This window comes from Epinephelus moara, chromosome 16 (assembly GCF_006386435.1).
Source record: "Epinephelus moara isolate mb chromosome 16, YSFRI_EMoa_1.0, whole genome shotgun sequence".
Classification (NCBI taxonomy): Eukaryota; Metazoa; Chordata; class Actinopteri; order Perciformes; family Serranidae; genus Epinephelus; species Epinephelus moara.
In genome coordinates, this window is record NC_065521.1 from 1,618,210 (window position 1) to 1,631,558 (window position 13,349).

Here is a 13,349-nt window from a genome sequence, read left to right on the forward strand (position 1 = left end):
AGCATGAGTAATTGGTGTGATACCTGGTTATTGAAATTAAATCCAGAAAAATGTAAGCATCTGCATGTTGGAGGAAGGGGTGACAACTGCGTAGAGTATGTGGTTGGAGACTTGCTTGTCCAACATGTAGAAGAGGAAAAGGATGTAGGTGTGGTGGTTGACAGTTCATTAGAATTTCAAAAACACATTTTTGAAAAAATTAAAATAGCGAATTCCAGGGTGGCGATAATAAAACAAACTTTTACAAATTTAAGTAAGGACATTGTTTTACCATTATACAAAGCTTTGGTGAGATCTCATCTTGAATTTGCTAGTTCTGTCTGGTGTCCTTATAAAGCAAAATATATAGAAAAAATTGAAGCGGTTCAGAGAAGAGCAACCAAATTAATCCCAGGTCTGAAAGAGGTGCCATATGAAAAGAGATTAAGGCACTTAGAATTACCAACTCTTGTCTATAGGAGGTACAGAGGTGACATGATTGAGGTTTACAAACTTGTCCACAAAGTATATGACTCCACAGTTAAGAGGAAATTCCTTAAAACTCCTCCCAAAAATGTGTCACTCTGACAAAACAAAAAACTTTTTTACACTTAGGGCTGTAAGAGTATGGAATGAGCTTCCAGAGGATGTAGTGCAGGCTCCATCAGTGAATTCTTTTAAAATTAGACTAGATAAATTCTGGTCAAATAAGGATTTTTTTTTATAATTATAAAGTAAGGATAGGATTTTTGTGGATTTGGATTATTTTTGAGATAATGTGAGATTATCTTGGATATGTTGTTATATGTATTTAAGTGATATGTATGTATTATTGAGGTTTGTAACTGTATATTGTGTTTTGTTTTTCTTGTATGGCTGATAGTATTTTGAGTCTGATGTAGAGGATTTATATCCTGTATCAGATGTATTTTCATTAAATTTCATTCATTAAATTTCATTAAAATGAGCACTGATTGTCACAATGAAATGCACTGACACAAAAATAAATGAGACAAAAAGGCAATTTATTATTTTAGCCCATCAGAAATATGCTTAAAATTAATTTCGGACACTGAAAGATAAAAAGTGGAAAGTAGTTGGAGCAGCTACCAACATAAAAGACATAAGAAAATCACTATAAACTAGTCCATACCCATTGGTAGCTTTGTCACCTTCTACCTATGCCAGTCCTCAATGCCTATGTGCAGTTTCACATAGATTGACCACGTCAGTGAGTAGAAAAACGTGGGACAGACAGAATGAAATATAAGTTATCATTTGATTTAACTCTTTAATAAGTCAAACGTGTGCCGATAAACACCAGACTGTCCCATGTGGAGCTGCAGCCACCTCCCTGTGATAAAACCCCTGATGGTTGAACCTGGGTGGAGGCTCGCCAGCTGACAGAGGACCAGCCTCCTCCTCCTCCTCTCCTGAGTCACCATGACACCGTAGCTGTCCCTCATCCCTGACTCCACCCACCAGCTCCGCCTCCAAACCAAGCGCCGGGGTTTGTCCCCTGACCGACCCCTCCCTTCTCCTCCCATTGGTCCCCCCCCCCTCCTCCTACTCCTTCTCCTTTCCTTCATCACCTCTCTCCATCCCCTCCCTTCCTCTTCCTCCATCCTGGCCCCGACCGTGCGAGCAGGGAAGTGGAGGACGAAGACGGGAGAGGAAGATCGTATCGAAGCACATGCTCGCAGACGGGGGAGGGGGGAGGCCAGCTTCCTCCCCTCTTCTTCTGTCTCCTCAGAGAAAGATGTGAGGACCACAGAGGAGCACCTGACTGTCCGTCTGTTCGTCCTGTGCGTCCGCCGGCATGCTGAGGAAACTGGTCTGCAGGCGGATCTGCTCCTGTAAGCTGCTGCTCTTCCTCTGGCTGCAGGGACGCTGTCGCTCGTAGCTGAGACAGAAACAGAGACAGAAGAGGTTGTTATCAGTGATGAATGCAGGCGACAGGAGGTGAATGGCAAGACAGAGGAGGAGGAGGAGGGAGGAGGAAGGGGAGGGGGACGCCTGGTGTGTGACGACGGCTGTAAATCCAGGAGGAATGCAGCGTCTCCAGTGTAAACACAGCAGGGTGAATTGTTGGCCTGCTCGCAGCTGGATGTGATGCAGCCGTGTTGTCCGTCTGTGAGCAAAGTTAAGGTCAGGACTGGAGGAGGAGGAGGAGGAGGAGGAGGAGGACAGAGTCAGGCTGCTGAGGAGTTACAGAGGAGTAGTTTGATGTCATGTTGACAGGTGAACACAGACGTGTCCGTATGTGAGGAGATAGTTCAGATCGTTCTGTCACAAGTTTGTCTTTTAAATCATGTTTATGATGCATGTTGAGGTGTGTAGTTCACGCTGAAGGACATGTAAGATATATAATAATTTAAGGGATACTTTACAGATTTTCAACCAGCTCTATGTCATGTCACTGCGGTGTTTGGATTGTGTGCAGATGAATGGTGTTAGCGATGACACAAAAGACATGTTATGGGTCTTCTGGTGGATTTCGCTGGCAGACCAAGCCCCCAGAAACGGGGCAGAAAGTGGAATTACACCGCTGGTTCGTCACATGATGCCACAAAAAACTTTAACCATGAAAAAAAGACGATTATAAATGAGTTGATGACTGTTTTTGAGCATCACAGCTGCAGCGAAATGACTCATTTCAGTCTGATAACATTTTGAAAGGAAAGAAGAGCCACACTGTGAATTCATTTTATCCCCATTCAAGTTAGCGGAGCGCTAAACTGGTAGTTAGCTGCACTTGGCTACGCTTGGCCTCCGTAAGTCTGTAGTGTGCCTGCTCTATGGGCCTCGTAATGTAGCACTACTTGCACCACTAAGCAACTTTCCTAGGAATGAACAGGGACCCCAGCTCCATCACTACATCCAGGTCTCTTTATACATTGATGTGGCGGATGGTTGAGGAGCTCCAGGGTCTGTCGGCACAGGGGGGCGCCTTAACACTGTTCATCTGTTAAAATCACGGTGAAACAGAGCTGGTTGAAAATTGTTAAAGTACCTCTTAAAGAGCAGTCTGGTTAGGACTTCTGTGCAGCCATGAAACCTTTAAACATCGCATTATGTGATTTTAAAAAAGGGATTTTTGTTTTACTCTTTGTTATGCATGCACGATTTATCGGCTAAATATCGGTCGACATTTGCCTCGTTGATCAGCCTGTCGGCAAATAAGGTGACATTCACTGATGGCAGTGGTCGATGTTATTCTCTTGTGTCTCTGCTAAAAAGCAGAGCTCCAGACTGATGTTGTGCCATCGTCCCGGGGATGTATGAAAACATATTTGAGACAAACAGAGATTTTCCCCGAGATTCTGTCGGGACGAGAGAACGCAGTAAACTCACTATCGAGGCATTAGAAGACGCACTCTGTTGTTTCCCTGATGATGCCACATTTTGAACAGCAAATCTGTGTTGACAACATCAGGATGATTGAATGTGTGCTCATTCACAGTAAATAAATAACAACAAAAACAAAACAAACAACATAAAAAACAGTATCAGTATCGACCCAAAATGTCCCAACTGATGCATCCATACTTTCTGTCAGCATTTTACTGAGCGCTCACAAATATATTTGTCAATGACCTGTTGAACTCGAAACAACTCCTGGTCCAACAGAGTTTTTGCCTCTGGGCCGACTGCAGCCGTTGCCGGAGGCTTTATTTCAAGAGCACCTTGAGGGAATTTCTTCGAATTTGGCACAAACATCTAGCCTGGAAATCCAGACCCAATCTCTAAAGATTTAGGGTCTGGCCATGAGTAATGAAAATGGCCCAACTCGAGGGGCGGCACCAAGCATGCATTTGAAAATATCACTGCACGCAATTGCATAACACTACGACCAATCAGAACAATACGTAGCACTTAGCTATCAGTGGAGCTAACTGGTAGATTAGACTCTTGCCGTATCCGGTCGGCAAAACAGCAAAAACGTCCTTCTTGCAAAGGAAAGATTCGAGCGCCGTCTTCTGTTCCTCTTTTAGAGAAAAAGCCAAGTCTAACTCGTTCATTGTAGCGGCCAAAGCCGTTTCAAACAACTGGTGTTCACCCGTAGCCATCTTGCAATGTTTACTGACTGATTCCGGACTTTGTCGTCATCTGTTTAGCTCGCCTCTGGCCCGCCTATATCAGATACACCGATGTGATTGGTGCAGCTCGGTTTCAACGGCATGGGTAATGAGCATCATTACTGATTGCCAGAGTGACTCGCTGAGCAAATTCAAATTGTGCTCTCGTGAAAACTCTGGATTTCCAGGGTAGCTAACGTCCACTTCGATTCAACAGTAAATTGATTAGAATTTGGTGGTCAAAGGTCCCTGTGACCTCGCTGAACATGTTTGGTAATAACTCAAGAATTCATGAGCTAATTGACCTCTCGTTAAGTCCCACCCCCAGGCACAGACTGGCCAATCATAACGTAGCATCAGGCCAGTTCAGACTAGGATCCGACAGCAGCACAGCTGTTTCCTTCATTTTCTGGCTGGTTTTGTGGATTTGGAGCTAAATGTTGTGCTTGGGGCACGTCGTGTGTTAATGATACTCGTTACCTGGAGAGGTTGGAAAAAGATATACGTTTCTTCCCTGTTCCAAAACCAAAATCAAACCCTGAAAAGTGTAGGGTTAGCTAGCTAGCTACTGAAGAGATAGCCTACTGAATGTATACACATGCTGCTTTTGCTTTGTAATGATTATAACAGTTAAACAGTAGCCCTTTTTAAACAGGAATTGTGCCCGATCAGTCTTTTTTCAGCATTGGCAGTATAAAAACAAAATCAGGGAGTGCAGCGCATTGGCAGTATAAAAACAAAATCAGGGAGTGCAGCAAAATGCCGCCTGCCTACTTTTGTTTATAGAGAATGTGCCTTTTTCGGGGNCTTGCTACTAGCTGCTCGCTAATTCCTGCTATCAGCTGTTTCCTGTTTATCCACCGCCAGTGGCTCGCACGTGCGGCGTCATCAACAGCTCCTCCCACAAGTCATCAACAGCGCCTCGGTCTGTTTAATCTAAAAGGGTTCCACCAATATGTCTACCCTACGAGGCGGAAAATTGGGCACCTCGGATCAACTCGCCAATCCGGCTCTGTGTGTCCAAACGCTCGCAGCTTGCCGGCGAAACAGCCCAACATTCGCTGAAAATCTGGCAGTGTGAAAGGGGCTAAAGACCGACCCTGGTGTACAGGAACCAGTGAAAGGGGCTAAAGACCGACCCTGGTGTACAGGAACCAGTGAAGGGAAGCAGGGAAACTTTGCTGATATTCAACCAGCTTTGTGTCATCACATGTACGTTGTTTGGCTTCCCCTGCACACACTGTGACGCCACACAGCTGGTTCAACATCAGCAAAGTTTCCCTTTATATTCATTGTCTTCTGTGGCGATCAGCAGTGATGTGGTGGTTCACTTTTACACTGTGATCTGTAGCCTATAGTTCGGCTTTCGCCTTCTCAGCTCGCCTGTGATCAGATTAAATCTATTGATCAGCAAACATGACGCAGTTCGGTCCCTAACAAATATTCTGACTCAGAGACGTTGTATCTGATGTTTAAACACCCGTCGTGGATCTTTAGACGAGTTTCCTCTGGAGCTGAAGTGCTCTTCATCATGCTGGTGTTCTCCTCCTGCTGTGTTGTGTTTATGTTAACATGTTTAACCTGGGGTGACACACACACACACACACACACACACAGTGGGAGTCACCTTGTGTTGGTATTGAGAGGTGTTGCGTCGCGCTCTGATCCTGCGAGGAAGGAAAAAACTGCAACCTGATGGCACATGACTGATGTGTTGGCTGAGTGCCCCGCTGTGTGTGTGTGTGTGTGTGTGCGTGTGTGTGTGTGTGTGTGTGTGTGGACTCTGAATAATGAAAGAGGATTGATTGCAGGCTCGTGCTCACGTGGCGCTGCATTGTCCACCACAGGAGAGGTTTCCACAGGGCTGCACCTCTTTGATTGTTGTTGTTTGTTGTTTGTCTTTATTTCCTGAGCTAATTAACAGAACAGCAGAACCTGTTTATTAATCAACATCAGATCCAACATTAGAAACGTTCACATCCTGTAAACAAAGCGATGCAGCACGTTAATAAAGGTTAACGAAGTTTAACGTCAGCGTGGCAGCACAGACCCAGTTTGTATTCTCCTGTGGTGGCTCTGGGCTCCTTACTGGGAACACTGGACTAATTGTTCAGGTTGTTGTCGGGGCGTTGTGTCTCTGACCTCCTCGCCTTCGTCAGCTCATTATGTTGGGGATGTAGGAATGTGAGTTATGTCCTGTGCATCAGCTGAATGTTAGCCAACACTTTCAGAGCCCGCCTGCTCTGCGTTGTTAAGATGCTCAGTGGTGGATTTTAACTGGAGACTCGTTGTCTAGTCACGTGACCTGAGCCCTCTGTGTCTCTCCTCTCTGCTCTCCCTCCTCCAGATAAAAACTTCGAGGACGATGACTCGGGGGACGGCGGCCGCTCCTCGTCCTCGTCCAAAGGAGCCTCGCTGTCTGGGAAGAAGACAGTGAGCATGGGATCGTTTCGACGCCCCGCCTCCGCCTCCAGCAGCAAGTCTGCAGGTCAGAGTCCACGCCGCCGTCTGATAGGTCACTAACCGGTCTGCACATCAGTTTAAAACATGTTACAGTCCACTGCTGCAATACAAGCCCCTTTGTTTTCATACACATATTATTGTTTTACTTTAATTTATTATTTTTATTTTACTTTATTTTATTTTATTTTATTTTGGGGGTTTTTCCGTTTTATTTTTATTTTATATTATTTTGTTTTATTTTGTTAAGTTTAATTTAATTTAGTTGTATTTCGTTTGTTTTATTTTGTTAAATTTAATTTAGTTTTTTATTTAATTTTGTTTTATTTTATTAAATTTAATTACATTTTTCGTTTTATTTAGTTTCATTTGTTTAATTTAATTTGTTTCATTTAATTTTGCTTTATTTTATTTTGCGTAATTTAATTTAATTTGTTTTATTTTGTTTTATTTAATTTTGTTTAATCTAATTTCATTGTGTTTTATTTTATTTCATTTGTTTTGTTTTATTATTTTTTATTCAGTTTTATTTAATTTTGTTCAATTTAATTTAATTTTGTTTTATTTTATTTTATTTTGTTTAATTTGATTAAATTTTTTTTTGTTTTATTCTGACTTATTTTGTTTAATTTTATTTTTTGTTAAATATAATATTTTCATTAATTGATTAATTAATTTATTTCTCTAATGCCTAATCTTTTTTAACTTGTTGGGTGTCAGGGGAGGGGGGGGTTGTGTGCTGAATTCTTTTGTGTTTATTTGCTTAAAAATGTTTTGATCAAGTTTAAAAAAACAAGCAAACAAACAAACAAATCCCTAATCTGAACAGTTTCTTAATTTCCACAGTATGTTTTTTTTTCCTGCTGCAGTGTGAAGTTTTGATCCGTCGTTGCTCGTAAACGCAGCTATTTAATTTTCAGACACTTCTAGAAATAACAACAATAAGCAACAGGTGTAAATATCGTCTGCAGTGACGTAATAAAGGATGTAAAGATGATCTGATTGACACTGATGTCATAACTTGTGACGGTGGTGTCTGCAGGGAGGGACGGGTCTGGCGCAGGAGCTGTGGACGAGGAGGACTTCATCCAGGCCTTTGAGGACGTCCCCACAGTGCAGGTATGACGTCCTGTTAATGTCCCCGTTTAGCCTCCAGAGTTTAAAGGGTTAAAGGGTTCCTCTCATTCATCCTCTCCTCCATTCCTTTCCTTTCCTCCACCAGATCTACTCCAACAGGGAGGTAGAGGAGGCCATGACGAAGATTCGAGACGTGCTGTCAGACGATAAGAGGGACTGGGAGCTCAGAGTGGCCGCGGTGAGATTTCACGTTTTTTAATTTCATACACATTTGTTTATTACATTTAATTATTTATATTTAATAATATTGTTTAATTATATTTACTTTTTATTTTGCATTTATCATTTTATTAGAGTTACTTTTTAGTTTTATTTCTTATTTATTATTTATTAACATGTTTTAAGTGATTTGATTTAATTTTTTTTTTTTAAATTTTTTCAGTTTTTTTATTTCGGCATTTTTATTTGTATTTATTATATTTATTGATTGATTTTTAATTATATTTTTTATTTAATTATATTTATTTTTGTTTTTCTTTGTTTTAATTTTGTTGTGTTTATTAAATTTATATATATGTATATAAACGTATTTTATTTATTTTGTTATATTTACTTTTTAGTATTATTATTTTTTAATTGGTTTTATTTAATTTATATATTTATATTTTCAGTTTTTTAGCATTTTTATTTAGTCATTAACATTTTATTATTTTTATTTAAGATAATAATCGAGGACAGTTTGGTGTAACTGTCGTGTTGTTGATCGCTGTCTCTTCTCCTCTCGTGCTCGTCCAGCTGAAGAAGATGCGGTCGCTGCTCCTGGCCGGCGCCGCAGAGTTCGACGGGTTTCCTCAGCAGCTGCGTCTGATGGAGGCGGCGTTCAAGCTGTCGGCCAAGGACCTGCGCTCTCAGGTGGTGAGAGAGGCGTGCATCACTCTGGGGTGAGACGTGACTCGATGGTTGTTATTCGTACGTCACACTTTATTGAAACCTTTTTTTAAAAACGGTCCGCTTCGCCTTTCCATCTCCAGACACCTGTCGTCGGTGCTCGGCAGTAAGTTCGACCACTCTGCGGAGGCCACCATGCCCATCCTCCTCAACCTGGTCCCCAACAGTGCCAAAGTCATGGCCACCTCCGGCGTGGCCGCCATCCGCCTCATCCTCAGAGTACGTGTTAGCGTTACGCAGATGATGTCAGAGCTGTGAGGTCGATTAAGACTTGATGACATCACGCTTTCTTTCTCTTGTTCTGCAGCACACACACTTCCCCCGTCTCATCCCCGTCATCACCAGCAACTGCGCCTCTAAATGTGTGGCCGTCAGAAGGTGAGACACTTTCTATTGTTCACTGTATGTTATTATTAATGTATTTATTTATTTATTTTATTATGCTCACTTTTTACTTTAATTCTATTTTTATTCATTTTTATGTTTTTATTTGTTTTATTTAATTTATATATTTATATTTGTATTTTATTTTATTAAGGTATTTTACTTGCATTTTATTTATTATTTTATGTATTTATTGTCTTTTATTTTATGAATATATTTATATTTTTTTATTTTATTTGTTTTTTTATTTCTGTCATATTCATTTTTTTTATTTTACTTTAAATATCTAAATTTGTATTTTATTTTGTTTAGTTGATTTATTTGCATTCTGTTTCTTAACTTTTTTATTTAATTAACATTTATTTATTTTTCATTTGTCTTGTTTTATTAATACATTTAGATTTGTTATTTATTTTATTCTGGTCATTTTTTTACTTTTTTCCCCTATTTGATTCATTTTATGTTTTTATTTGTTTTATTTAATTTATATGATTTTATTTGTAGTTTATTTTATTAAGGTATTTTACTTGCATTTTATTTATTGTTTTATTTATTTATTGTCTTTTATTTTATAAATATATTAAAATTTGTTTTATTTTATTTGGTGTTTTTTTATTTCTATTATATTCATTTTTTTATTTTACTTTAAATATCTAAATTTGCATTCTAAGTTTTATTTTATTTTGATTATGTTTTTATTTGATTATATTAACTTAATGAATTAATATATTTAGATTTGTTATTTATTTTATTTAAGTATTTTATTTTTCTTTATTTGTATTTGATTATGTTTTATAATATTTATTTTTAATTTTTGATATATATTTTTTGATATATTGATTATTTATCTATTTACATTGAATTAATGTATTTATAATTGTATTACATTGTATTTATTTATTAAACATTTTATTTTTATTATTTTTGATATGATTAATTTACTTTTTTTCTTAAATGTGTATTTGTTTTATTTTTATTTTTATTTTGTTTAATTTTCTTGATATATTTATATTTATAATTTGTTTTTATATATTTGTTATATTGTTATTTTATTATATATATTTTTTATATTTTCTTCACTTCATTTAATTTTAGTTATTTTTTAAGTTAGTTTAGTTGTTGTCACGTCCTCGTGTGTGTCCAGACAACGCTTCAGTTCTTCTTCTCTTGTGTTTCAGGCGCTGCTTCGAGTTCTTGGACCTGCTGCTGCAGGAGTGGCACACCAGCTCTCTGGAGAGGTGAGACACGTCACGCTGCAGGTCAGCTGACGCTCAGAACGTTTAACCACCGAGCTGCTGACATCATCATTTCTCCATCAGTAATAATTAACCCTTTATAATCTGAGCAGACGCACATGTCTGTACAGCAAGTGTAAAATCGTGACTAGTGAACGCTTCAGAGTGCGACACGCTGCCTTCTCGTGAAACGTGACACCGGCCAGGTCGAGGTCTGTCTCAGCAGTTTCCATGGCGATGCCAGGGGGATCTCTGTCTGCCTCCTAAAGCCTCATTGTGTTTCTGGCTGGCTGCTTCCTGCCGCCGCCGCCACCGGGGAGAAACCTGAGCTGAGCCTCCCCCAGTACCAGGGGAGCTCTCTGGTTCTCATCGATCACTCAGTGTGTGTGTGTGTGTGTATGTGTGTGCGTGTGTGTGTGTGTGTGTGTGTGTGTATGTGTGTGCGTGTGTGTGTGTGTGTGTGTGTGTGTGTGAGAGAGAGAGTGAGAGAGTGAGAGAGTGAGGGCCAAATACACACCACACTGTCTTTTATAAAACAAAGTCGACATGAAGCTGCACAGAACGAATGAAGACAGAAGCATTGTTAGAATCTGTCAGCGACCAAACAGCTGCTCACATCTGGAATCTTATTTATTATCGATTGAACAGATGTTTTTCTGATTTAAATCAAAATGTGTCAGTTTTAGATCAGTGTTTTATGAGCCAGCGCTCTTGTGCAGCTGCTCGTGAACATTAACATGTTAAAATAATGTGTGAAAAAATATATTATTATGGTGTCAGTACTCATCTATCAGTCATCTTTTTTCTTTGTATAACTGTTAATAAAAATTAATAAAAATAATTATACTAAAATAAAAAACCCTATAAATGGAGAAAGATACAGAGAAATCGTGCTAATAAAAGAGACTTATTATTATTATTATTATTATTATTGTTATTTTTATTATTATTATTATGAAAAGAAAATAGAAATTATTAAAATAAATAAAAATCTAATAAAGAATTCATAATAAAATAAATAAATACATTTAAGAAAAAAGAAACAATGAATAAAAAGACTTAATGATAGTATTAGTAGATAAATTAAGAAATATAAATAAAAATCAAACAAAAAAGACTTAATTATAATAGTAATAAATAAACTAGATAAATAAAGACATTGAAGAAATTATTAATTATTCAAAAAGAATAAAAACACTTCATGAAAAAATAAATAAATAAAGAATAAAAATCAAAGACTCTGTAATAGTAATGAAATAAATACATAAAGACAGTTAAGAAAAAAGAAATGAATAATAAATACATAAAAATCAAATTAAAGACTCAGTGATTATAGTAATAGATAAATAACTAAGAAAATAGAAATTAAGAAATATAAATAAAAATCAAACAAAAAAGACATAAAAACTAAATAAAGACATTTAAGAAAATATTAATTGATCAAAAATAATAAAAATCCAATAAATAAACTGAATATAAGAGTAATAAAATAGATAAATAAATTTAGGAAAATAGAGATTAATAAAACTAAATAAAAATAAAAAGAGTTAATGAAAATAGTAATAAAATAAATAAATATAAATAAAAAAAAATATTATACAAAACAAATAGAAATAGATTATATAGAATAGAGAGTGATGTAATTATGATACAAAAATAAAATAAAATAAAATAAAAACTTAATTTACATTTTAAAGGATAAGAGAGAAAATAAACACAGTGACGTGGACATCCCATAATATTCTTTAAAACTGGGCCCAGAGTGTTGGTTCACCTGATGGAGTCCAGAGCTCAGAACACATGGGAGGTTTCTGACTCATCCAGGAGGTCAGAGGTCGCCGTGTTCCCTGCAGAAATCTGCCGTAACATGACTTCATGTGATGATGTCATAAATCACTGACTCACTCTGTGTCATGAACCTCTGGTGTTTTATATTTTAGTGAAGACTTTCCTCTTTCTTCCTCCTTCGTAGACACGGGACAGTTGTCATGGAGACGATAAAGAAAGGGATCCATGATGCAGACGCCGAGGCTCGCTCTGTGGCCAGGAAGTAAGTAACCACTTCCTGTACGCTCGCTCACATCACAGTCAGATCGTGAAGACGTGAGGGTTGATTTTTGGTCCTCCGGCTTGCTGTCACAGGTGCTACTGGAGCTTCCACAGTCACTTCAGGCGGGAGGCGGAGCAGCTGTTCCAGGGCCTGGAGTCGTCCTATCAGAAGGCTCTGCAGGCTCACCTGAGGAGCGGGGACAGCCTGATGTCACTGCCGGCCTCAGACCGCTCCTCCTCTTCCTCCCAGGAGAGCCTCAAGTGAGACGCTGCCGCCTCTCTGATCCATCGATACAATAATGTACACTCAAGACATTTAGCACGTGTCTCTCTTTAACCCTCTCTCTGCAGCCGCCCGCTGTCCGTCAAGAACACCTTTGGAGGCGGGACTACAAGATGTGAGTTCTTTAATCCATTCACAACATGACAGGTGAAGAACATTGATCACCCTTAGATGAACCCTTAAGGGCAGCCTTAGCCTAAGTGGTTTCATGGAGTCAGGTCTTGGCGTTGTGCAGTGTAAATTCACTTCCTGTTCTAATGTTGGATCTTATCTGCTCCTCCTCCAGCCAAACCGGCCCACACCAGACCTCCTGCTGCAGCCTCCTCTCCAGGCTCCCTCCAGCGCTCTCGCAGCGACGTGGACGTCAATGCGGCGGCCACCGCTACGGCCCGCACCAGGATGCCCGCCGTACCCTCTTCCGTGTCGGCGGCTTCGCCGTTCAGCTCAGCCTCAGCCCTCCCTCCTGGATCCTACGCTTCACTGGGTAAGACCCAACACGCGGTATTTATTTTGTGTAATTAAATCACACTGTTAATGCTGTAGCTCAGTGTTTATATCCACGTCAGTCCCTCCAGGATGTCACGGCTGTTTCTGGGATCGTTGCAGCCTGATTTCACACTAGCGTTTCAAAAAACTTAGGATGCGTGTTGCGACATTTTTAGGGGTCTTTTCTGTCATAAAAAGAACGACATGCTATACTATGACTTTTTTTCTCGATTTTGGACCACATGCTATACTATGAATTTTTTTCGTGATTCTGGACCACATGCTATACTATGACTTTTTTTCTCGATTTTGGACGACATGCTATACTATGACTATTTTTCATGATTTTGGACCACATACTATACTATG

At 39.0% G+C, this 13,349-nt stretch overlaps 1 protein-coding gene across 1 annotated transcript in view; it reads left to right on the forward strand.

Moving 5' to 3' along the window:
* Positions 1–13,120, forward strand: part of LOC126402722 (CLIP-associating protein 1-A-like) — a 22,720-nt gene extending 9,600 nt beyond the window's left edge. The window contains exons 2-12 of the mRNA XM_050064926.1: positions 6,406–6,546; positions 7,561–7,637; positions 7,741–7,833; positions 8,391–8,536; positions 8,627–8,762; positions 8,851–8,921; positions 10,106–10,165; positions 12,135–12,212; positions 12,305–12,472; positions 12,563–12,609; positions 12,781–13,120. Coding sequence (XP_049920883.1) covers positions 6,406–6,546; positions 7,561–7,637; positions 7,741–7,833; positions 8,391–8,536; positions 8,627–8,762; positions 8,851–8,921; positions 10,106–10,165; positions 12,135–12,212; positions 12,305–12,472; positions 12,563–12,609; positions 12,781–13,016 — 1,253 coding nt within the window. The 3' untranslated portion in view covers positions 13,017–13,120. The remainder of the gene's footprint in view (positions 1–6,405; positions 6,547–7,560; positions 7,638–7,740; positions 7,834–8,390; positions 8,537–8,626; positions 8,763–8,850; positions 8,922–10,105; positions 10,166–12,134; positions 12,213–12,304; positions 12,473–12,562; positions 12,610–12,780) is intronic.
* The last annotated feature ends 229 nt before the right edge of the window (positions 13,121–13,349 follow it).